The sequence below is a fragment of the Suncus etruscus genome, chromosome 2 (assembly GCF_024139225.1).
Source record: "Suncus etruscus isolate mSunEtr1 chromosome 2, mSunEtr1.pri.cur, whole genome shotgun sequence".
In the NCBI taxonomy this organism is placed as follows: Eukaryota; Metazoa; Chordata; class Mammalia; order Eulipotyphla; family Soricidae; genus Suncus; species Suncus etruscus.
In genome coordinates, this window is record NC_064849.1 from 96,548,900 (window position 1) to 96,571,982 (window position 23,083).

At 35.7% G+C, this 23,083-nt stretch overlaps 1 protein-coding gene across 1 annotated transcript; it reads right to left on the reverse strand.

The window, feature by feature from the left end:
- Nucleotides 1-21,721, reverse strand: IL7R (interleukin 7 receptor). The gene is made up of 8 exons (XM_049767692.1): nt 21,640-21,721; nt 14,926-15,064; nt 7,649-7,806; nt 5,249-5,406; nt 3,274-3,439; nt 1,745-1,838; nt 891-966; nt 1-555 (listed from the first exon to the last, which is right to left on the reverse strand). Exons 1-8 carry the CDS (start codon nt 21,719-21,721, stop codon nt 52-54), a joined length of 1,377 nt encoding a protein of 458 aa, XP_049623649.1. The 3' UTR covers nt 1-51.
- Nucleotides 21,722-23,083: the final 1,362 nt, after the last annotated feature.

Sequence of the window (23,083 nt, forward strand, 5' to 3'; positions counted from 1 at the left end):
AGGAGTAGTAGGAACTCTCTTATTTTGTTGCTCTTAATGGTTTTTTGCAATTTACTGGTTTTGGTAGAAGCTGGACATGGTGACATAAGCTTCTTCTTGACTTGATTTCAAGCAAGTAAGAAAGGGCTGCCCCTGGACATCAGGGTTTATTGTTAGGATTTCTGCTTGGAAAGCAAAGGGAGGAAGCAACACACTGTTTGTACTTTCAGGGGCAAGAAGCAAATCCTGGTAGACATGAGACCCATTTTTGGTACTTTCTCTGGGGTTTGTAGACCTATTGATGGGGGTCACTGTTGGATCACACATATGAACATTTCCAGTCAGACATCTGAGAGGTGAATCTTCATTGAAAGTATTAGGAATGATGATTGCATGCTCTGATAGACAACTAGGGTCCTGTGTGCCCTCTTTGAACCTCTGTTTTTCAGATTCTTCTAGTTTTCCTGGGAGTGTGTCTTGTAGAAAGACCTCTGCTTCATTTCTAGCTTGAATGCCATCTACCTTATGAATCTGACAGTCCAGGAAACTTTCAGGATTAAAACTTACATCCAAAGTCTGCGACCAAAAAAAGCAAGAGAAAGCATTAAGACCATAGCAAAGATACATAGAATTTATTAGGTAATAGAGAATGATGGAGAGATTTCTGGATGAGTCAGTTTCTGCAAGAGCTTCATTTAAGTAAAGTTCTGTAGGGACCACTGGTTGTGCCATCCAACTCTGGACAAGTCTAAGGTATCGTATCTTATATTGTTACCTTGGGGAAACTTCATTTACTACCTTAGGATGATTCCTATTACAGGAAGCATTTAAAACCACATATGTTTATATGTTTCTTATTCTATCATAATATGCCTAACTATGGATATACCTCCAGTATAAAAAACACTTACCCTTTTTGGTTTTTTGCACAGTTGTTCTAGAGTCTTCTTATGATCAGGGAGATTGGGCCATAAAACAGGCTTGATTCTGAAACCAAAAGAGGCACACTAGTTTTTTTTTTTTTTTAATTTTCCCCCCACTTATTCTGAGCCAGGAATCAGGGTAATAGATTTCTAGACTTAGCTTTGCTAGACTTAGTTGAGTAATCTTGGACAATTGACTTGCTTTATCTGGGCCATGGATGTTGTGGACTAGACATATATTAGTGATCTGTGCTGTGATCTAAACCCAACAGAACCTTGGAGAAAATTTGTTTGTGGTGGCAATGGTCTTGACCGATATTAAAATCTGATCTACTTCATAAACCTCCCACATAAATTTCATATTATGAGTTCTTTCTCTTTACTGACAGCAACTTCTATGCTCTTATTCTGGTGTTTTTTTTCCCAAATAGGAGTCTTCTGAGAAGATTCTGGCATTGAAAGTGTCATACTGGAATATTAAGAACAGAACTGGTGCTGTCTAAAACATCATTTTAATGATGAAGCAAACATGGTCTTATTTTGGAATATAGTGCAAAAGTCCTGTGATTAATATTTATATTCTGAGTTCTCCACGCGAGTTTGTAGCTACCAAAATCTATAGACACAACTCAACTCTCTCAGGAAACTTTGCAGGAGAGGTTTGGTGGGGGAAGGGAGGTTCACTAATATCCAACTTATATGAAATTGACTAAAGAAATTCACTAGCAACTGAGAGTGAGAAGGGCTGTCAAATACTTTATTTCCTGAAAATGTTTTATTTTCCTTTGCTATGACTGCTTTGGATCCCATGTAATTACATTTTAATTGGATAAGAAATTTACCTTTTTTTCCATAATACAGTAGCCACGATGACCATAAGAGCAACAGAGCAAAAACTCAGAATGCTGATAATTAATAGAAAAGGATGAATCTCCCCTAGGGTTCAAGAATAGACATTGGTTATTATTCATTAAACATTCTTTGAAAGGAAGTTATATGATACCTTGAGTTTATTTGGTTGTTGTGGCCAATTCATTCTATTCATTATTTTTTCAGAGCTGTTCTTCTGTGAACAAGATAACTATTAACGAGGCCAGAGCGATAGCACAGCAGTAAGATGTTTGCCTTGCATGTGGCCAACACAGGACAGACCTCAGTTCAAATCCCGACATCCTGTATGGTCTCCCGAGCCTGCCAGGAGCAACTTCTGAGCCCAGAGCTAGGAGTAACTCCTGAACATCACTGGGTGTGATCCAAAAACCAAAATTAAAAAGACATCTACTAGCTTTAAGGTGTAATTTTTCTTCAGTAAGTGACACCATCTTCTAGGATATCAGATTCTGAACCTCTGTTACTTGACATAAAAAGTCATATGACTTTTTCCACACATCAGTGGAAATCAGGAGACTGAACAAATAACAAACTTAGGGTGCTGGATTATATAATTGGGCTTACCAAGAATGGGGATGGATAAAGTGTCCTGGAAATGATCTAGGGGCTCTGATGAAAGATCTTGGGAACTTTGGTGGTGGTGAAGTGTGGTAACTGTGTACATAAAAACCAAAGTAATGGGCAGAAAGATAAATATTTGAGGGATGTAATTATAAGAAGTAGATGGGAAGTAATGGGGATTAGAGCCTTACATACATTGGTGGTATTGAAAAGGGGTTTAGTATTCACTGGTATTGCTAAATGTCCAAAGTTAGAGACAACAACATTGAAAGGAGGAGATAAAAACCCACAGCAACCAAACTTAAAAATGTTCCTTTCAAGGAGGCAGACTTGTGGATGAAGATGATGAGTAGGAGAGAAGGTAAGGACACAGTGAAGATAAGTTGACACTGGTGGTGGGACTGGTGTTGGAACATAGTATGCCTAAAAGTCAATTATGAATAACTTTGTAAATAACAGTGTCTTCATAAATAAAAATTTTAATTAAAAAGACCCACAAACATTAACACTGTTGAAAACATGTTGCCTAAACTATAATAAGTAATCAAATTTAGTAAAATAAAAGAAAGAAGACAAGGAATACAGAAATGTTACTTTCTTCCCTTATTTTCACCACTAAGAGAAAGTGGCTAGGTGAGAAGATGAGCTGTATATTCTCCCCTAAGTCTCAGCATTTTCAGGAGTGAGGAAGAGAAGCTGGTTCTAGAGAGCAGTTCCTTACATTCATTATCATAGAATAATCCTCACTTTATGGCTTTCTGGTTCTTTAAAAAAGGGACACGACTTGCAGTTTGTTCTAAAAAGGAAGTACAAGGCTTCCCTTGAAGAAAATCAACTTTGCCCTGTTTCCTTCTCATTTTTGCTCACATTCTTGGGCACGCACAGCACCATGGGACAGTAAAGATTAGTCACTTCTCACCTGGGCTATAAGTCTCAGGAGTTCTGAAGTGGTAAGTTGGACTCCATTCACTCCAGAAGCCTTTGAAATAGTCGGTGGGAAGAGAGCGGACTTTAACTTCATACACTGCATCAGGTTGGAGCTTTCTCTGTAGAAGGTTCAGCTTTGTAGTGGATAAATTCACATGCTACAGAGCAGAAAAAGAGGTGCAGTCAAGACCTCCAAAGTCATTTTCAGTGAATGTCTTTAGTCACTCACTTTAGGGTGTTTTATCTTAAGAATAATTCAGATCTGGGCCCGGAGAGATAGCACAGTGGCGTTTGCCTCGCAAGTAGCCGATCCAAGACCAAAGGTGGTTGGTTCGAATCCCGGTGTCCCATATAGTCCCCCGTGCTTGCCAGGCGCTATTTCTGAGCAGACAGCCAGGAGTAACCACTGAGCACCGCTGAGTGTGGCCCAAAAACCAAAAACCAAAAAAAAAAAAAAAAAAAAAGAATAATTCAGATCTGGGGCCAGAATGGTTGGGCAAGTGGTAAGGCATCAGCCTTGCCCATGCCAGCCTAGGATGGACAGCGGTTTGATCCCCGGGGGTTCCATATGGTCTCTCAAGCTAGGTGCGATTTCTGAGTGCATAGCCAGGAGTAACCCTGAGGGTCACCAGGTGTGGCCCAAACCAAAAAGAAAAAAAAAAGAATAATTCTGATCTATGGAGGGTTAATAGCAGGATGGGGGCCAGTTTGTGAGCTACTAAGAGAGGCTCCACATGACCAAAGTGTACAGTGGACAAATGTTACTTAAGAGTGATGGTGACTATGTGGCACATCACAAGAATCAAAATCCAGTGGCTACATCAAAGTTAAGAACATGGCCATCAAAAATATGTATAAAAGAACATCACACCTCCATTATTACTATCTCTTTCTTTATAGTTGTCTCTTTCTGATAGTAGGATGAACCCAAGTATGTTTTCTACCAGTGAGGTACTCCTCTGTTCAGCTTCTCTCCTTTTTAAAATTCCCACAGATCCCACAGTAATACACTGTAGAAATCACAACTTTTTTGTAGCTATAATTTTTGGTGACTTTTCCCCCCATGTTTTTCTGGAAAATTGTACTAAAGGTGATACCTATTGAGACTTCCCAAGTAAGAAGGACTGGTTTATTTCTACCAATCTTTAGAAAGGTTGTAAAGACATATAATAAGATAAGAGGGCTGGAGAGATAGTACGGTGAGTAAGATAGTACAATATCTTGCATGAAGTCAACCTGAGTTCTATCCCTGGCATCCCATATGACCCCCCTGAACCTACCAGGAGTGATATCTGAGTGCAGAGCTTGAAGTAAGTCCTGAGCATCACCAGCAATAGTCCCAAAACAAAACAATGGCATGAGAAAAAAAATCAGGGCCTGAGAAATAGTACAGAAGGTAGAGTGCTTGCCTTGTATATAGCTGACCCAAGTTCTATGACAAGCACTCCATTTGGCCCCTGAGTACTTCTAGGAGTAATTCTTGAGTGTATAGCTGAGAAATAACTCCTAAGTATCATTGGGTGTGGGGCCAAAACAAAGAATAACTAAAGGAAAAGAGAGAGAATAAGAAGGAAAGTAAGAGAGAAAGAAAGGGAAGAAAGGAAGGAAGGAAAGAAAGAAAGGAAAAGAAAGAAAGAAATGAAATAAAGAAAGAAAGAAAAAAGAAATAAAAAAAGAAAGAAAAATCAATCTCGATAGGATTCTGAAGAGCAAAAGGTTAGGGAAGATGCAGGTTTTGTGTGGTTCTGAAACTTACAGATTTCTTTCAGTAAACAAAACATTATAAGCACGTGTGAAATTGTTAGGGGACCCTTTCTTGGGCAAATGTAGCTTTTGAATAATATAGTATAAAACATTTATAAGATTTTATTTTATAATTAATATACTTATATTTTACATTTAGATGTTTTTGTTAATCATATTTGCATTTAATTGTACATTCTATAATAGATAAATATAATATTTACCATCCAATCATTTTCCTTTTTTTCCTGGCGGTAGGCTACATCATGAATCAGTTTTTTCACATATTGTTTTTTCGAGTGTGATGTATCAAATGTCACTTCAAAATCATTTGCTTCCTCTCGATACGTGACCTTTACGTTAAATGGAGTTTCAGGTTTCACTGGAAAGATAAATGAGGTCAATCTGTAGGACAGCAATGATCATTTTGAAAGTATCTCTTCTGGAAAAAATGTCACATTTTCTTTCCGAGTTGGTAACTTGCTATTAATTCAGAAAACCAAGACATCCTGAATCAAAGCCCAACTACATTTCCCAACATCCTTTGCAGTAGGGTTTGATCCTATTAGCCTTGAGTCCTGAAATGATTGGCATACAGTTTTACATCCTGCCCTGGTGCTCTCTCTGATCACATTAGGCAGTCCAGTCTTACTCCCTTTTTATCATCTGGAGTCAATGTGAGACAGATCCATGGGATGAAAGGACCTGAATACTGTCTGGAGAAGCCTCAGCAACAGGCTAGAAAAACCATTTTGACTCTTAGGTAAGCGAGTTTTAAGTGCAGATTTGAGATTAAGGTTTAAGGGTTTATCTGTGGCAGCAGTTAATGCTAAAATTACTCTAAAACTCTATGTTTGCCTCTTGAATACTAGAGGAATAAACCCAAAGCAGACGTGTTTGAATGATTAATCTTCATTAGTTCAGTAAATTCAAGTTAGAAACCTGGAGCCTTGCACCTCAGGTATGCTTGTAGTTGAGAGTTTTGGCTTATCCTCAAAGCTTTCAGCCTTGACCTCAAGCTTTCAGCGTCACTTCAGGCTACTCCCTCCTCACTGGATTTACTTTAACTACTATATTCATTCTGTCTGCCTCACCCAAAGTTGTCAGAATTAAATGTAGAATGTTTGAAATACTCTTAGAGGAAGATATTAAAACGAACAGAGTAAACCATAAAAAAGGCACTGAATTCTTAGAAGACTGCGCGTCAAGCTACCTTTTCCATGAATAGAAACTTCTGATGAAGTCTTGACTTCTGTCCAAGTCTGAACACTGCTTAAAGGTTTTTCTTTCTTAAAATCTGAAGAGTTAGAATTGTCTAAAGAGACACATTTCTGCAAGGTTATTTTTGACATGGTGGGGGAATGCACAGGTTCAAAATTTATCTAAACCTATTGATTACTAGAGAGTATATGCTCATTAAATTTCCACTTAGTATGCTGAATTGGATTTTAGGCTATCAGAACTGGTATTTAAGACCAAAATTTTACAATGGGAATGTGGTGGAGTTTGGCTTAGTTTTGTAGTTACTCTCTTACAGTGGACACTTTCTCTCTTGTATTTCCCCAGAGGTGCTAAAAAAAGAGGAAATGACTATTTTTGGATATTGTTCTTTTCTTTTTGAAGGGAAGTTTATCCTTTTTAATCTTTAGATGCCCTAAACAAAGGGAGGAAGCTCTGTAGAGCAGCTGAGAGAGAGAGAGAGACAGAGAGAGAGAGACAGAGACAAAGAGACAGACAGAAAGAGAGACTAAGTGTAAACATTGGACAGTCTGAACATTTTCTTCTATGTTATTTTAACTTTTTTTTCATTATTTTCATACCCAGAGTTGCTCAGAAGCTATCTTAACTCTATTTTCAGGGCTATATACAGGGGTTTGGGATTTGCTGCCAGAAAATGCCCCATTCTCCATACCATCTTTCTGGTGCCAATGATATAAATGTCTACTCCTACCTTTAATTTAAGGAGATAATTAAAATTTACTTCTCAACAAAATCTCAGATCTTGATTCTTTGACTCATTTACCTTTCCTAAGAACTGTCTATAATGATAGAATTAATGGAAGAAGACTAATATTGACTATACACCTAGTAGACACTAAGCATTCTTATTAATTAATTATGCATTATTCCTCAAAAATCATCTCAAGCATATTATGCACATATACACACACATATATGATATGCTATTTCTGTTCCGAAGAACTCTAATGTAGAGGGAATACTTGCTTTGTAAAATAATTCGTAATTAACCTAAAAATAATCAGAATATGGCAAGTAGGTGGAAATAAAATAATAATGAATTCAGGGGAAGGTAAGGTGAGAAAAGAATGATCTCATTTGGATAAGTGAAAGGAGGCTCAGCTCCAATCAGACACTTTTTATAGAACAACTCTTTTTGCAAGCTGTAGGTGCCAGTCACCCTTTCCATAGCTCTGTATGATGACTACTAGAATTTTGTCACAGAAATAACTAGCATAAGTTTTAAAACTTTCATTTATGTAAAAATATGCTTTATTGCAAATATTTTTTCTTAATTTGCCTACTTGTAATGTTAAGTTCAGATGCAATCAATGTCTTTAGATGTCTAAACTGTTACAACCTTACTCCCATAAACAGCATCTTACCTATATGGATGATGTTTAATTTTCTGCAATTTATATTCTTTTTTCTAAGTTTCACACATATTTTACTCTCCCCAATCAGCAAAAATCTCGTCGTCTCTAGGAGGTAAACATCTTGTTTTTTATGAAAATCCAAGCAATTGACCCTTAAGAGAGCCTCACTGTAAAAATAAAAAGGGACTCTTAATTCAAGTAGAAATTATTATATGTAATAGAATAGCATCGACATATAATTTCGTTGTATGATTTCAATTCTGATCAGATTTATGTGCATATAAAATACATGTCTATTTGTAGTTGTAGAAGAGTATTAAAATATGACTTCTTGATGCACATTCACTGATCGTTTACTTAGACATTAGGTGCAATACAAAGAATGTTTTGAAAATAATAAAAATTTCTTGATTTTAAACGATAATTTATTTTTGAAAAGTAAATTGTCTGTACATTAAGATAATTTATTTTGATTTTATGCAAGAAAAATTTGAAGAAATAAAGCCTATAAAGAAGCGTTTACCAATAAATTAAGGAAATGATCGAAATAGTCTATAGATACTATAAATGAAATGATCTATGTAATGAATCACTGAGAGGATTTTTCAGAGGTAATTTTGTCTGTGCTCAACTTTCATTTCATCAAGAGACTTTGAAACTCAAGTCTCCTTATGATCACTGACTTAACATGCAATAGAAATGCTTAAGGAATTGAATTCTATAACTTCTGTTACCTCCTCTTCCCAAATAAAATCAAGATTCCAAGAAATGGAGAAAGAAAGAATATTGCTTACTGAAAAACCAACAGCAAACATACCAAATATATTCTTTGAAAGTATACCACACTTTATTGCATTCATAAGCAGAGAAATGTTTTGGATAGTTTGCTTAGTTGTGTATTTTTTTTTTTTTTTTTGGTTTTTGGGCCATAACCGGCGATGCTCAAAGATTACTCCTGGCTGTCTGCTCAGAAATAGCTCCTGGCAGGCACAGGGAACCATATGGGACACCGGGATTCGAACCAACCACCTCTGGTCCTGGATCGGCTGCTTGCAAGGCAAATGCCCCTGTGCTATCTCTCTGGGCCATAGTTGTGTATTTTAAAGTGTCAAAGACTTAGAAATAAAGAAGCTACATTGAAGACATGATTTCTATTTTGCAAACACAATAGAGCCTAATTATAAACCTGTGTGGCACCTCCTGTTAAACATTTAGGCGATTATGACATCTGTAATATTATGACTAGTTGTCTGTAATGAGTCATGATAAGTAGCACATTATGACATAACATTTGTAACATATAATAAGACATAATACATAACATTAGGAGCACTGTAATCCATGTAGTCTATCATTGACCAAAACATCATTAAGTGGCACATGACTGTGTCTTTCCTATATTCACATGATCAGTGAAAATAATACATATCTCATAGAAAAAACAAAAATCAGTTGATAAAAACTAAGGGTTAATTGGATGCTGGAATTAACAGAAAAGATATTTTGGTTTGTTTTGTTTGGACCAAACCTTGTCATTCTTAGGAGCCTACTCCTGCTTCTGTGCTGAGGGAAGGCTCAGGGTGCTATTAAATTCAGAGCAGAGATTGAATTGTGGTCCGCCATGTTCCAGGTAACTGTTCTGCTAGTTCTTCTAACTCTCCAGCCTCCACAGGAAAGATCTTTAAAGCAGTGTTTGTAAATAGTTTTAAAAACTAAACGAAGACAATAGTCATAATTATTAAGCAGGTGTCTAATCAGTTGAAACACAGAAATTATGAAAAAGAATAAGACAAAAACTGTGCTCCTATAAAAGGACAAAATGGTAATTCAACATTTATATTTAACGGTGTACTAGAGGTCAAGTCCTAGGCATTATATTAGCAAGATGAGTAAATACAAGGCACTAAAATTAGAAAAGAACCAAAAAAGACCTCTTTTGACTGCAGGCATCTTTGTTCACATAGAAAATGAAGAATCTCCAATACAATTACAATAACTTATATAGTGAATTCATCAAGGTCAGTATAATATAATTATAGTAACTAATACAATTAATTCACCAAGCTCTTTATTAAAATATATTTATATAGACTAGTATTGAACAATTGGAACTTAAAAATTTAAAAGTATCATATTAAAGTTTGGAAAATAATAGCTTTGAAAATATTTTTTTAAAATAGTGGCTTCATCTACACTAAAAATAAAGACATAAGGGGCTGGAGAGATAGCATGGAGGTAAGGCATTTGCCTTTCATGCAGGAGGTCATCGGTTCGAATCCCAGCGTCCCATATGGTCCCCCGTGCCTGCCAGGAGCAATTTCTGAGCCTGGAGCCAGGACTGAGTACTGCCAGGTGTGACCCTCCCCCCAAAAAAACCCACACCCCCCCAAAAAAAAAAACCACACACACAAAAAATAAAGACATAAAGTGATTAAAAATAAAATTAGTAGAAGATATTCAATTGGAATATACTTATTTTATTTGCATTAGAAATTGTAGAACATCCCTGAAAGCTATTAAAAGATATTTGAATAAATAGAGCACTGCATTTATGTATTTGTAAAGTCAATGGAAAGATGGCTATTCCCACAAGCTGACATATATAATGAAAATTTCAGTAGGATGTGAGAGAAATTTATTATTTTTTTACTTTGGGGGGAGGCTTGAGGGGGTCACACCCAGCAGCATCACGGGTTACTCCTGGCTCTGACCTCTGAAATTGCTCCTGGCAGGCACCTGGGACCATATGGGATGTTAGGATTCGAAATGGGTCTCTCCTGGGTTGACTAGTGCAAAACAAATGCCCTATTGCTGTGCTATCGTTCCAACCCAGGATTTGGGAAAAATTTAAAGTGGACTCTAATTGTGTGTGTATTATACAAATAATTCAGAATAGTCAAAACAACATTTAAAAAGTAAAATAGACCAAATCAGAGCATAATTTCAAATTCTGATATCAGGAAAACACTGGCTTAATAACAGATGTAAATAACAAATAAATAAAAAATGTCCACAAAATTAACTTACAAATTCAATGAACACAATAGTGTTTACTGAAGAGAAGAGGAATGTGAGAGGAAAGAACAAAGGGGCACTGAAACATTGGACATACATGAAGAAGTATGAAGCTTACACTCCCAAAATTCTATGATATAAATCAATAACAAATTAATAATTAATAAGGATAAGCAAAAATAAATTAAATTGGAAGCAAAAATATTTTCAGCAAATTTTCTGACTCAATAGAGCAAATGTATAGAAAATTTAAATCCCAATCTCATACAAATTAATTGAATATGTATTATAGACCCAAGAATAGGAACTAAATTAAAAACCATCTAGAAGAATAGGAAAATATCTTAATTTGCAAGCACGTACATTTACTATAGATACATTAAAAGTAAAGAGCAAGAGGAAAATATTTCAGTATCTTAATTAAAATGTGTATTTTAATAAGCACAAATTTATAAAATATATAGACTGTTATGTTGAAAATTGAACTGGAGTTCCACATATGCAGAGTGTGAACTCCTGTTCCATTTTTCAATCTTTGGATCACTTTTTTGGTTTTAATTTTGGGTTACATCCAGCAGTGCTCAAGCCTTACTTTTGACTCTTTGTTCATGTATCACTCCTGTCTGAGCTCATAGGTGAGGAGGCAAGCAAGTGGCCTATCTGCTATACTATCTCTCACCTCCCTTATCATATTTAAATAAAAGTTGAACTAAGACACCCTTAGAAGATTGAGTACCATTTATAGGTGCTTACTAAATGCGTGAAACTAATCCTACCCCAGTGCAAGGCAGTTGTTAGGATTAGAGAATTTAAAGCATTTCCTGGATCACAGAGATGTTAAATAATTGTTCTTGAGCTTCCAACTTAGCTGTCTTTTCCCAGCAACTTTCTACTGTCATTTTAGCTGCTTGGAAGCTGGTTCAAAATTTTTCTTTCAGTTGTGTGAGGGGATACTTTAGGTCATACTCAGCTGTGCTCAGGGGGCTAGTCTGGCTCCATACTTAGGAGTGACCTCTGGCGGTGCTCAGATAGTATTTGGTGCTGGATATCAAACTGGGGTTGGGTACAAGCAATACAAGGGCCATAAATGCTTTACTATCCATCCAGCCTTAAATCCAATGCATTTCTTTTTTTAGAGAGGTAGGGGACACATTAGAATACTCAGGGGCTGTTCCTAACTATGTGCCCAGGAATGACCCCTAGTGATACTGGGGATCATTTGTGGTTCCAGGAATTAGAATGGGAGTTGGTGGCATCAAAGCAAGTGCCTTACCTTCCCATACTATCATTCTTAGGAGCGACCTAAAATTCACTAATTTCTAGTGAATGACAACATTTCAGGTTCACTCATAAGAGCAGATCTGGACTGACATTCAGTTTACTGCTCTCTCTTTCTGCTCATTCTCCTTCAAAACAACACATGTAGAACTTTAACCTAGAATGAAGATCTGTATCTGTCAGTATTGCATGTTGGCAATCCAGCTCTCAGTTTGGCGAATTAAAAGCCATCTTAAAAAGTTGAATTCTCTCATTGAACTCTCATTTACTTATTTCTAACCCTGGTAGACTTAATGACCAGATCAAGCAGCTAAAACTGTCATCTAGGAAAATGACCCTTTATGGGAAATAGAGTTGGTTACTGTCAACAATCTCAATAATCCCATCTGTGTAATGATTTTAGCAAAAGTATAATCTTTAGCTTCTTTATAAATTCATGTTACCAGAAAATAGTTCAAATCAAATCAGTTACATTGCAGAAAAGAAACTCAAACTAACCAACGTTTAAATGAGTTTGATGTGATCTACAGGGCTGGCTCTGAATTATGCATTACACTGATCCCTTCTCAAGGTGTAGATATGTTTATGTAAACTGTCATTCTCCACATGTGGCTGACTTGGGTTTGAGAGTTCTGCTTAGAGTGACACCTAAGTTTAGAGTCAGGAGTAAGCTTAGAGCAGTGCTAAGTGTGACCCAAAAATAAAAAGCTAAATAAAACAAAATGGCTACTCCATATGTATCTTAATTTATTCATAAGTTTATATTTACTGTTTCACACTTGAGCATGTCTTAAAAATTTTTTTGGGGTGGGAAGAGCAATAGTCAGCAGGTAGGGTCCATAAGGTCCTAAGGAATTGTCTTACATGGGGCAACCTGAGTTAAATCTCTGGCATACAATATGGTCCCCTGAGCCCACTAGAAGTAACTCTAGAATACAGAGCCAGGAGTAACATCTGAGTATTGCCAGGTGTGGCCCAAAAAACAAAATAAAATTAATTTTTACTTGAGTCACAATTACTTACAAAACTATTCATGATTAAATTTTAGGTGTACAATGTTTCAGCATCAATTTTTTTTACCAGTGTCCTCTTTCCTTTTTCTCCACTATAGTCTCCAGTTTTCCTCCTTTTTTCTTCTCAGCCTTTTCTCTATCATTGTTCTAGTGCTCCTTTCCCTGACCTATATCTATTTCCTCCACAGTGACAAGTTTTCTAGTATAAACAAGTTCTCTTGCTCTTTATTTCTATTACCATTGGGTGTTCATTATTTCCCTCTTCTGTTTCTTTATATCCTGCATAGGAGTGAGATCATTCTTTCAGTCCCTCTTACTCAGCATGATACTCTCCAGATCTATCCATTGAACATGTCTTAAGACAATTCCTTTCCAACTGAATTATCTAAATCCCACAGAACAACCCAACAGAAGATTATATATGACATGAAAAAGCAAAAAACTTCTTAAATAAAGTGGGAAAGTTTGTACAAGTGGGCAAGGAAGTGGTCAAAGAATGAAGGAAAGTGGACAAAAGGTCAGCCTTGGCCTCTTTAGGTGAAACCACGGTAAAAGCTGCAGTCCACTAACCAAACTGGTTGGAGAATGCAAACCTTAATCTCATAAAAATGAGCCCATCATTTGAATGACTTGTTTTATGGTAGATGAATAGCAGCATAGATTCTAGGATTGTATGATCTTTTTGTCTGGATTCATTTTATTCCTGGAAGTTGTTATTCAAGTGATCAGTAGAGGCACACTTAAACAAAACTATTGAATTCAAGTTCATGATTCACGTTTATCCAAATAAAAAGTGTTGTGTTAACAGATGCAGAATGTTTTGGTAGATTGATCTAAGACATGGAATTCTAGGTTTATATGTCTGCACAATTCTATGTAATGGGGCACTGGCTGAGTATCTATGGAATTTAAGTAGTCTCTTACTGTTGTTGGGCCCTAACTGACTCTCTTTACTAGATAGCTAAAATTAGATCATTTGGTAGGAACTAGAAGATAGTCCCTAGATAGAACTTCATGTTAGAGCACTTTTTTTTTTTTTTTTTTTTTTACGTCTGTGGATATAATAACCCTCAAGAATAGAGTTAATGTGAGGATGAGGGAAAAAACAAAGCTCCTTTAGTTTTCCAAAAGACATTTTCCTTTGCCTTTTTTTCTTTTAACTTAAAACTATTTTTTAATTTTAGACACTATCATTTACAGATTTATTCATAATAAGTTATTTCTGACATTAAATATTCCAATGCCAATCTCATCACCAGTATAATATTTCCTCCATATTGTCATCATTTTCCAACCTCCTCAAAGCCTGCTGTTGCTTTGCTTTTTTTCTGAGGCTCATAAATTCAGAGCCAATTTATTTCTCTGGAATTATTTTGAAAATTGATATTGAGAGCATCATCTCAAGTCAAACTGTGTCACATGATAAAAATGAGTATTTATAGAATTTTTGTTGTCACTTTTTATTAAGTATTGCATAGTAGAAATTTTTTCCTAAGTGATTTACATGTATTAATTAGTCAACACAACTTCCTTATAAAGTAAAGTAGTGTGTCTTATTGAACAGGTAAAAAAGTTAAGGTATGGGTAAATTTTATATTTATTTCAGATTTAGAAATTATTGGGATTAGAAATAAGGCGACTAAGCTCCAGAGTGAGCTGAGAATATCAGGTTGTCTCATTAGATAGTCAGATTTTTTATGCTAACAGTATCCTTTGTGGGCTATAAAGTGGGAAGGGACCTGTGATCTCCAAGGTAATTTGATCATTAGGCTGCAGCAGCAAAATCTGAGAAGTGAGTCAATGAGTGCTTCTTTGCTTGAGAATCTTGTTTACAGATGGGGATTTTACAGTTTAGGGGATTTGTTTTATTTTGGTAATAATAATTAGTTTCCATGCTCTTCCTTTGTAGTCATGGCTGTGAAGCCCAAGAGAAGAAAGGCCAAAAATTGTTAAGAAGCACTGGAAGTCCCCATTTCTCACCATATTTCAAATTCCAGATTAGTACTGTTGATATCTGGGTCATCAAAACTACAGGTCAGTGAGTGCTGGGGTCCATTTACTTCCAACTGACTGTAGCAGGAGAAGGAATAGTCGTCCTGCTCTGCATCTTCAAATTCTCCTGTGGAGGAACAAACCTTCAGCTGTTAATGAGGCAAATAGATGCATCCACCTGAAATCTGGAGTGACAAAGATGGGATGATAGTCTATTGGAGCAGCCTTGAGGGTGTGATTATAGTTTACTGAAAGAAGGAAAGTCTGAGGCCAATATGCACAAGCACATCATACACACCCTAACAAGACAATGAGCAGTTTTCTAACAGAAAAGAAACAACAACCTCTGAATATTTCTGCCACTGGGTTAGTGCATTCAAAATCTAGAATGAATACAATAAACACACTTTTTTTAAATATGGCAATCCCTCTTATAGGCTGCACATTTCAACTAAGAGATTTTATCTTTATTATTCAGATGCAAACTCATTTATCCCTGGACTTTATCACTAACCTATTTTCCTTCTCAAGTTTTAAAAATGAATTATTTAGATAAAAAATAGGGGTTGAACAACATACTGCAGTACTTAAGTCTTACTTCAAACTCTGTGCTCATGTGTGTCTCCTGGTAGTGCTCAGGGGACCATAATCAATGTGTGAGATCAAACTGGTGTTATCTTCCTGCAAGGCAAGTTTTGAGTCATATATTACTATCTCTCTGGTCCCCCCCACCTCCCAAGTTCATTTTAAATAAAGGAAAATAATATAGTCTAAAGTTAACTTTTTAAAGTGATAACTAGATTTTGCCTAAATAGGTGTCCTGGGTAAAGGTCTTATTGATGATCTCCATGTGTGACTTTGAGGCAATTTGTCTTAAGCTATTAAATGTGACATAATATTAGAAAGAACATATTTGACAAGACTGGTAGATAGACTTTTTCATGAATATTATTGACATTGTTTTATCACATTCTTTTCAAAATTTTTATTTTATTTTATTAAAGCTCCATGATTGATTTGCAAACTTATTTATGGTTGAGTTTCAGGCAGACTATGTTCCAGGACCAATTCCATCACCAGTGTCAATTTCTCTTCATCAGGGTCCCCAGATTTTCTCCAACCTCTCTACCCCACCACCTCCATCCAGCCCATTTTGACAGGAACATTGGTTTTTCTTAAAGATGAAATTCAGTATAAATTTGAAGTATAATATATTTTACCTTTTTGATAAGTAGTATTCTTAATAAATAGTTTAATTGAATCACTGTTACAAAGTTGTTCTTGATTGAGTTTCAATAAAATGCACAACACCCTTCACCAGTGCACATTTCACACCCACCAATGTCCCCAATATCCTTCCTGGCCTCCCTCCTTCCCATTTCTCTACTTGCCTCTGTGGCAGACATTCTCTCTCTTCCTTTTTTATCTTATATATATATATATATATATATATATATATATATGGTTTGCAATATTGTTACTGAAGGTGTATTATGCATATCACTTTATCTCCTTTTAGCATTCAGTTCTTGTCCAGAGTGATCATTTCCATGTATCATTGTAGTAGTGGACCCTTCTCTGAGGTAAATGAACATCCCCACTATTTGTAGCAAGTTTCCTATAATATACTAGTCCTCTGGGCTCTCTTCTCCATTGTTTTAGATAGTCTTACCATACTAATTTTTTAATATACCACAAATGAGTGTGATCATTCTATGTCTATCCTCCTATTTCCATATCCCCATATTTATTCTGCTCAGCATAATACACTTCATATTTATCCATGTATAATCAAATTTTGTGACTTCATTTTTCTAACAGCTGTGTAATATTCCATTGTGTACATGTACCATAGTTTCTTTATCTAATCACCTGTCCTCAGGCACTTGGGTTGTTTCCAGATTCTGGCTATTGTGTGTAGAGCTGCAGTGGACATAAAAATGTAGAGCAGTTATTTTGCATTGTGGTTTTGGGTCATGAAGGTATATTTTTAGGAGTAGTATTGCTAGGTTATATGGAAGCTCAATTTCTACTGTTTTGAGGAATATCCATATTGTTTTCCAAAGTGGTTGGACCAGTTGACATTCCCACCAGCAATGAATGAGAGTCCCTTTCTCTCTGCATTCATGCCAGCACTGGTGGTTCTTGTTTTTGTTTTGATGTGACAGGCACATTTTTAAGTGCTTGTTTAAATTTGGATCTCCTGTTTGAAGTGTTTAATCTATGTTTTATCCCTTTCTACAGGATCTTTTAGATTCTAACAACATTCTTCAATAACAAATCTGACTTTTTTTTTGCATCCATTTTTGGGAAGTATAGTCTCATACAGATACTACTTCTTAAACTGGAGTGAGGACCCTATAATTAGACACTTTTTTAAAATAAATTCTTATTGTGATCAAAGTGTATTACAAGTCTTTCACAGAATTATTTATGGTACATAGTGACAATGAATGAAGAACATTCTTACCACCAGTATTGTCCTCCCTCCACCCCTTTTTTCCATCATGTATCCCATTTCTCCCTCCTTTACCCCACAGAATACTAGTGTAACTGGCCTCCACTTCACAGCTTGTTGTAGATTGGATATCTATTCTGTTGTAATTAGACACTTTTAACATACATTTTCTCCATGTTTAATAGTAATTCTAGGCTGGGAAAAAATCTATCAGAAAGTATACACCAACTGGGCACTGAAAGAACCAATCATCCTTAGAATAGTTAAATGTGAGCCTATGATTACCTCCAGGCACTATAATCTAAAGATATTTGAAATGAGAAGTTTTTAGGGTTTTGAGAAGATACAGAATTTTAAAAAAGCTTCAGGGTCTCAAGTCCCTGACATATCACTCTATTTAAATAACTTTGTAGGTTTGTGGGCCAGGCAGAAATATGTGGTTCTGAGTGAACTGAATGACAGGTTGGTTAAAGCAACAAATCTTGAAAAGCCACATGTAGACAAGAACAGTCAGCACTGCTCTTTCTGAACATTCCTTGAATCTATCAGCTCATAATTTTGCCACCAATATTGCCAATATTGCCAATATTGCCAATAATTTATGGCCTCTTTCTGGTAAAAATTTTAAATTTTTAAAAAATTTTAAATTTAAATTATAACCCATTAAGGGTTATATTTTAAAATAGTTTCATTTCTTATTTATTTATTTATTTATTTTTGGTAATACCCAACAGCATTTAAGGGTTACTCCTGGCTTTGTGCTCAGAAATCTCTCCTAGCTGTGCTTATGATCAGGGGATCATATGGAATGCCAGGGATTAAACCCAGGTTGACCTCATGTAAGGCTCTGGCCCCTAAGATATTTTCATTTCTTTTTTTTGGGGGGGGGCACAGCTGTTGACGCTCAGGGGTTACTCCTGGCTATGTGATCAGAAATGATTCCTGGCTTGGGGGGACCATATGGGACTCTGGGGATCAAACAGCAGTCCGTCCTAGGCTAGCGTTTGCAAGGCAGACACCTTACCTCTAGCACCACCACTCCAGCCCCTTTTCATTTCTAATATTTTAGAGTTAAGTCTCATCTCCTAGTATGGCACTGTTCTCTATGCAATGACCCTGATGAGGTTAATCTACCTTGACACGGCTGCCTTCTTTCTTGATTTTACACCAATCTAATGTAACAGAATCTATCATTTTTTCTGTGAAAATGTAGAACTTTTAATTAGTTCTGTATATAATTATATATTTAGTTAATTATATATACATAAACATATATGCATATACATGCGTATATATAGTATAACACTGCATACAGTTTGTCATTACTTATCAAGAAGTTATTATTTTAGAGTTTAAAATTTTTTGTTTTGAAAACTGCAGTTTTATAATTTTGTTTACAGTAGGGTTTCACAATACAACACTCCAACACTACTCCCTCCACCAGAGTATCCATTTCCTTCATCATTATTTCAGCACCCCTCTTCTTCCATTGACTAGCCTTTCATCATTTTCTCTTTGTGGTAACCTCAGTCTTATAGGCCAATTCTCATCTTTGGCTGCCTCTGGCCATACATTGTTTTCTTACTGTTTCTTTATATCCTACATATGATAAAGATAATTCTGTAGCTATCCATTTCTTAACCAAGCCTATACCATTATTTGGGTTCATACATGTGAATAAGCTTAACCAAAGTTGTTAGACATAAAACAGGAAAGAGAATATTCCAGCAGTTGCTGGACCAACTAATTATCTTAGCTGCTCTTAGCTATGCAATCAGGTCAACTGGTCTGCTGTAAATTTTTGTATGAGACATAAAGTACTGATCAATAAGATTTTCTGCATTTTGAGTGGACATATTTAAGGATTAATTTCTTGACTCCAGCAGAAGTTACTGGTCAAAGGTGCATTGCAGCTGAGAGAAATCACTTTAAATTGCAAAACTGCAGGGCCAGAGAGATAGCATGGAGGTAAGGCATTTGCCTTTCATGCAGAACGGTGGTTCGAATCCCGGCATCCCATATGGTACCCCGTGCCTGCCAGGGGCGATTTCTGAGCATAGAGCCAGGAGTAACCCCTGAGTGCTGCCAGGTGTGACCCCAAAACAAAAACAAACAAACAAACACACAAACAAACAAAAAACCCGCAAAACTACACAGCAGTTCTATGGAGAATGTTATCTTTATCAAGCAGAAAATTATTGTGTGTGTGTGTGTGTGTGTGTGTGTGTGTGTTCCTGGCAAGCTTGAGAGACCATATGGAATGCTGGGACTCAAACCTGGGTCTGTCCAGGGTATACCGCATGCAAGGCAAATGTCCTACTGCTGTGCTATCTCTGCAACTTCAGTATCAAACAGGAAATTCTTAGTTAAGAATAATATATAAAATTATATTCTTATAAAACAGTCTTACATAAATATTTGTTAAGGGAGAGTAATATATACAATGGTTTAGATCTCAGAATTGGATAGTTATAGTTTTAAATCTGGCTCCTCTACTTTGTGTTGGCCTGGGACTCAGTCAGAGAAATCTACCTCTCTATACCTCAGTCTGATTTGTATTATTTTAAGGAATCATTAAATTAATATATACCAAGATATAGAGTATAATAAACACTCCATAAAGATTAGCTATGACTAATAATACTGAGAATACTGTAAATTCTGAGAATTTGCTTGAGACCTTTAAAGTGTCTTTGAAACAGAGTTCTCTATATAAATTAGAGGTTTTATTATTACTTTGGTTTTGAGATTTCTTACACAGAGATTTTGAATAGAATAGTGTAACCCATTAGTCTTTGAATACTGACTATGCATGTTTTTTTTTATTAAAAACTTGATTTGGGAAGAATAAAGTGTCGACAAGTATGGGTTACAAGTTTTATATGCTGAGAATTAATTATGAATAAAAATTGTTCTCTAAAATTCATTGCTTTCTTCTTTGGTCATCTTTGTAGTTAATAGAAAACTAACTTATTCTTTAATGAAAGAGCAGTTATTTATTTTGGAATTTCTGGCATCTCAGACTAGCAATATACTGATAGGGTCATGTGGGTAGTTAATATCCTAAAAATATCAAATGTAAGAAAATGAAATGAAAACTCAGTTTTCAATTAAAATTATTAAAAGAAAACTAAGATGAGCACTAGGAAGAGATTGATGTAATTTATTAAACACTCGAGATTAAGTTTTATGCATTACTATGAAACATAGATCTGTCAGACACAAGGCAACATTTGTCATATAATAATGACCATTCCCTACAAAGTGATTCATTTATACCCACACTGAAAATGTTACCCTCTGACAATTCTGTTATTGGAAACATTCTAGGGATTTCCATCTTTAGTAATTAGTTACATGATATCTAAGCTGAATCATCAGGCTGATGTGACTGATATAGTCAATAAGACATTTTTTTTCTCTTAAAGTGAGAGTTTGATTTTCAGGAGTAAATTGATAGTTGAAGTTCTTAAGTAGCATTTGCTACTGCTTCCCCTTTTGTCTACGGTTGATTTGTAATTACAATGTATTTACTATTCTAAGGATACCAAGGCAAATACTATGGGTAAATTGTTGATACAAATATAGATATATTTCACTGAGGCAACCCAATGAAATAATTCATCATTTATTTATCATAAAGAAACTCACATGAATATATCAAGATGAGAGTGGTTTGAAGACATGTAAAATACTTAGCAAATTTTTAATATGTTCTATACTATTTTAGGTGCTGAAAATAGAATGATAATCAGCTAGATAAGACTTACTTCTGGGCATTATTTTATCACACAAAACTTTATGCTTTTAAATCTTTTTTAAAAAGCTAAACAAACGTGTGGACAAGTAAATCTATCTTGTAAATTCTTTAACAAGCACAACTGTTGGGTCTATAATAGGCATCTCTTTTTATAAGTTAGAGGCGTCTATCAATATGTAAGAGCCACATTAGAAGAGTCAAATGTATACTTTCCTTGACTATTCTAAGACTTTATAAACCATACACAGTGTTGTTCCTACAACTCCATTTTGTACAATCTAAGCCTTGAATGATGATCCTTTGGGTTTGAGCATTGAAGGGTTCTCAAGACCTCCTGGTGTTTAGCATATACAAAATGATAGAATACATGGAAAGTTATCAGAATCCATTCCAACCTAGCTTCTGGCTCAGGTCTGTTAGAGATTTGAGCAAACTGAATAATCTGCTAGAGATCATTCCTGAAGAAAAGTTAGAAATGACTCACCGTTCTGTGCAAATCCACTTTCTCCAGAAATTCTTTGAAGTAAATAGAAAAACACACCAAAACCTATACCTAGAATTGTCATTCTGAGAGGAAAATGAGGGATCAGGCCCATTAGCCTTGTGTAGAATGAATTAGATACACATACACACAGAGAATGTGTGTGTAAGAGAGAGAGAGAGAGAGAGAGAGAGAGAGAGAGAGAGAGAGAGAGAGAGAGAGAGCAACAGCTAGAGAGAGAGCACACAGAGATGTAGACCTACAACTTCAAGACTTTATACTTATTTAACCACAGACAGGGGGAAGTATAAACACAGCAAAAAGAAGGCCAATGTCAGAAACAGGAAGTCTGAGTAAAAGTATTGCAGCTCTTAGCAGAGGTGGAGAAAAAAAATTAAGAAATTTGACATTTAAAATGATTATAACTTTGCTATTCCTGGCAATTCCAGACTCACTGTGCTTAATTCAAGATTAAGATGTACATTCAAATATGGGCTCAAGTAATTTCAGGTTAGTGTGGACTACACTTGCGAGACAAAAATCTAACTTTACAAGGTAATCAATCTGTGGTCAGTTTTGCTTTAGAGAAACACTTTGCACTTTGCGAAGTAATTTATTGCAAGTTTTAAAAAATAGCTCAGCTCCAATCTCAGGATATAAACACTAGATTGTTTCACGAGGACAATATTTCTCATTTGTCTTCTGTATATCTTTATTACTGTTATCTCATTCATCAAAGTAGGCATTCAAGAAGTAATTTAGGAACTGAAAAACTATAGCCTAGGAGATATTACTTGTATTATTTTTGTGAATATGACTTTATTGGTACACAAAAATGTAAAATCTTTTTTCTTCATCCCTATGAAGAGAAAGTCTGCCAAGTTCTCCTTTAATAGAAAATGTAGTGTACTTAAAATAGTATTCTACTTTTGGAAATCTGAGTGGCACATTATTTCAGGAACCTATAAAATGTGCAAACCACATGAGTACTGATAAATCCTGGCAGAAGTTTTAGACAAAAGGCAGATAATTCAGGCTCTCCTTCATGTTGCCACAAGATCCTCATAGCTCATGGTAGTACATGTTAGTCCTGCTTGAGTTCTCACTAACTCTTGGTTGCTTTTCTTTAAACGATGAGCAATTGACAGGCTGACAACAGCCCTAAATCCAGCAGCCAATGTCTCCTGAAAGGCACTCTGGTCTTTTACACAATATTCTTTCACATAATTGTCTTTCATACAATATCTTTCGTTGTCTTTCACACAACTGAATCTTTCGTTGTCTTTCACACAAGCTGAATTCTAGGTAGGAAACCTTGGTTGATTCACCAGGAAGCTTTTTTTTTTGGGGGGGGGCACCTAACTGCCTTTGTAAGGTTATGAATACAGAGAAAATTGTTGTTATGAACTACAATTGGGTTCATATACAATCGTTCATATACAATAGT

Bases quoted from the DNA above. Each gene is read 5' to 3' on its own strand.
- IL7R (XM_049767692.1), bottom strand. From the start codon at position 21,721: ATGACAATTCTAGGTATAGGTTTTGGTGTGTTTTTCTATTTACTTCAA. The intron at 5,407-7,648 runs GTAAGATGCTGT...TTATCTTTCCAG, and splicing joins ATTAAACATCATCCATATAG to TGAAACCTGAAACTCCATTT. The intron at 1,839-3,273 runs GTGAGAAGTGAC...CTTGAACCCTAG, and splicing joins TCCTGAGACTTATAGCCCAG to GGGAGATTCATCCTTTTCTA.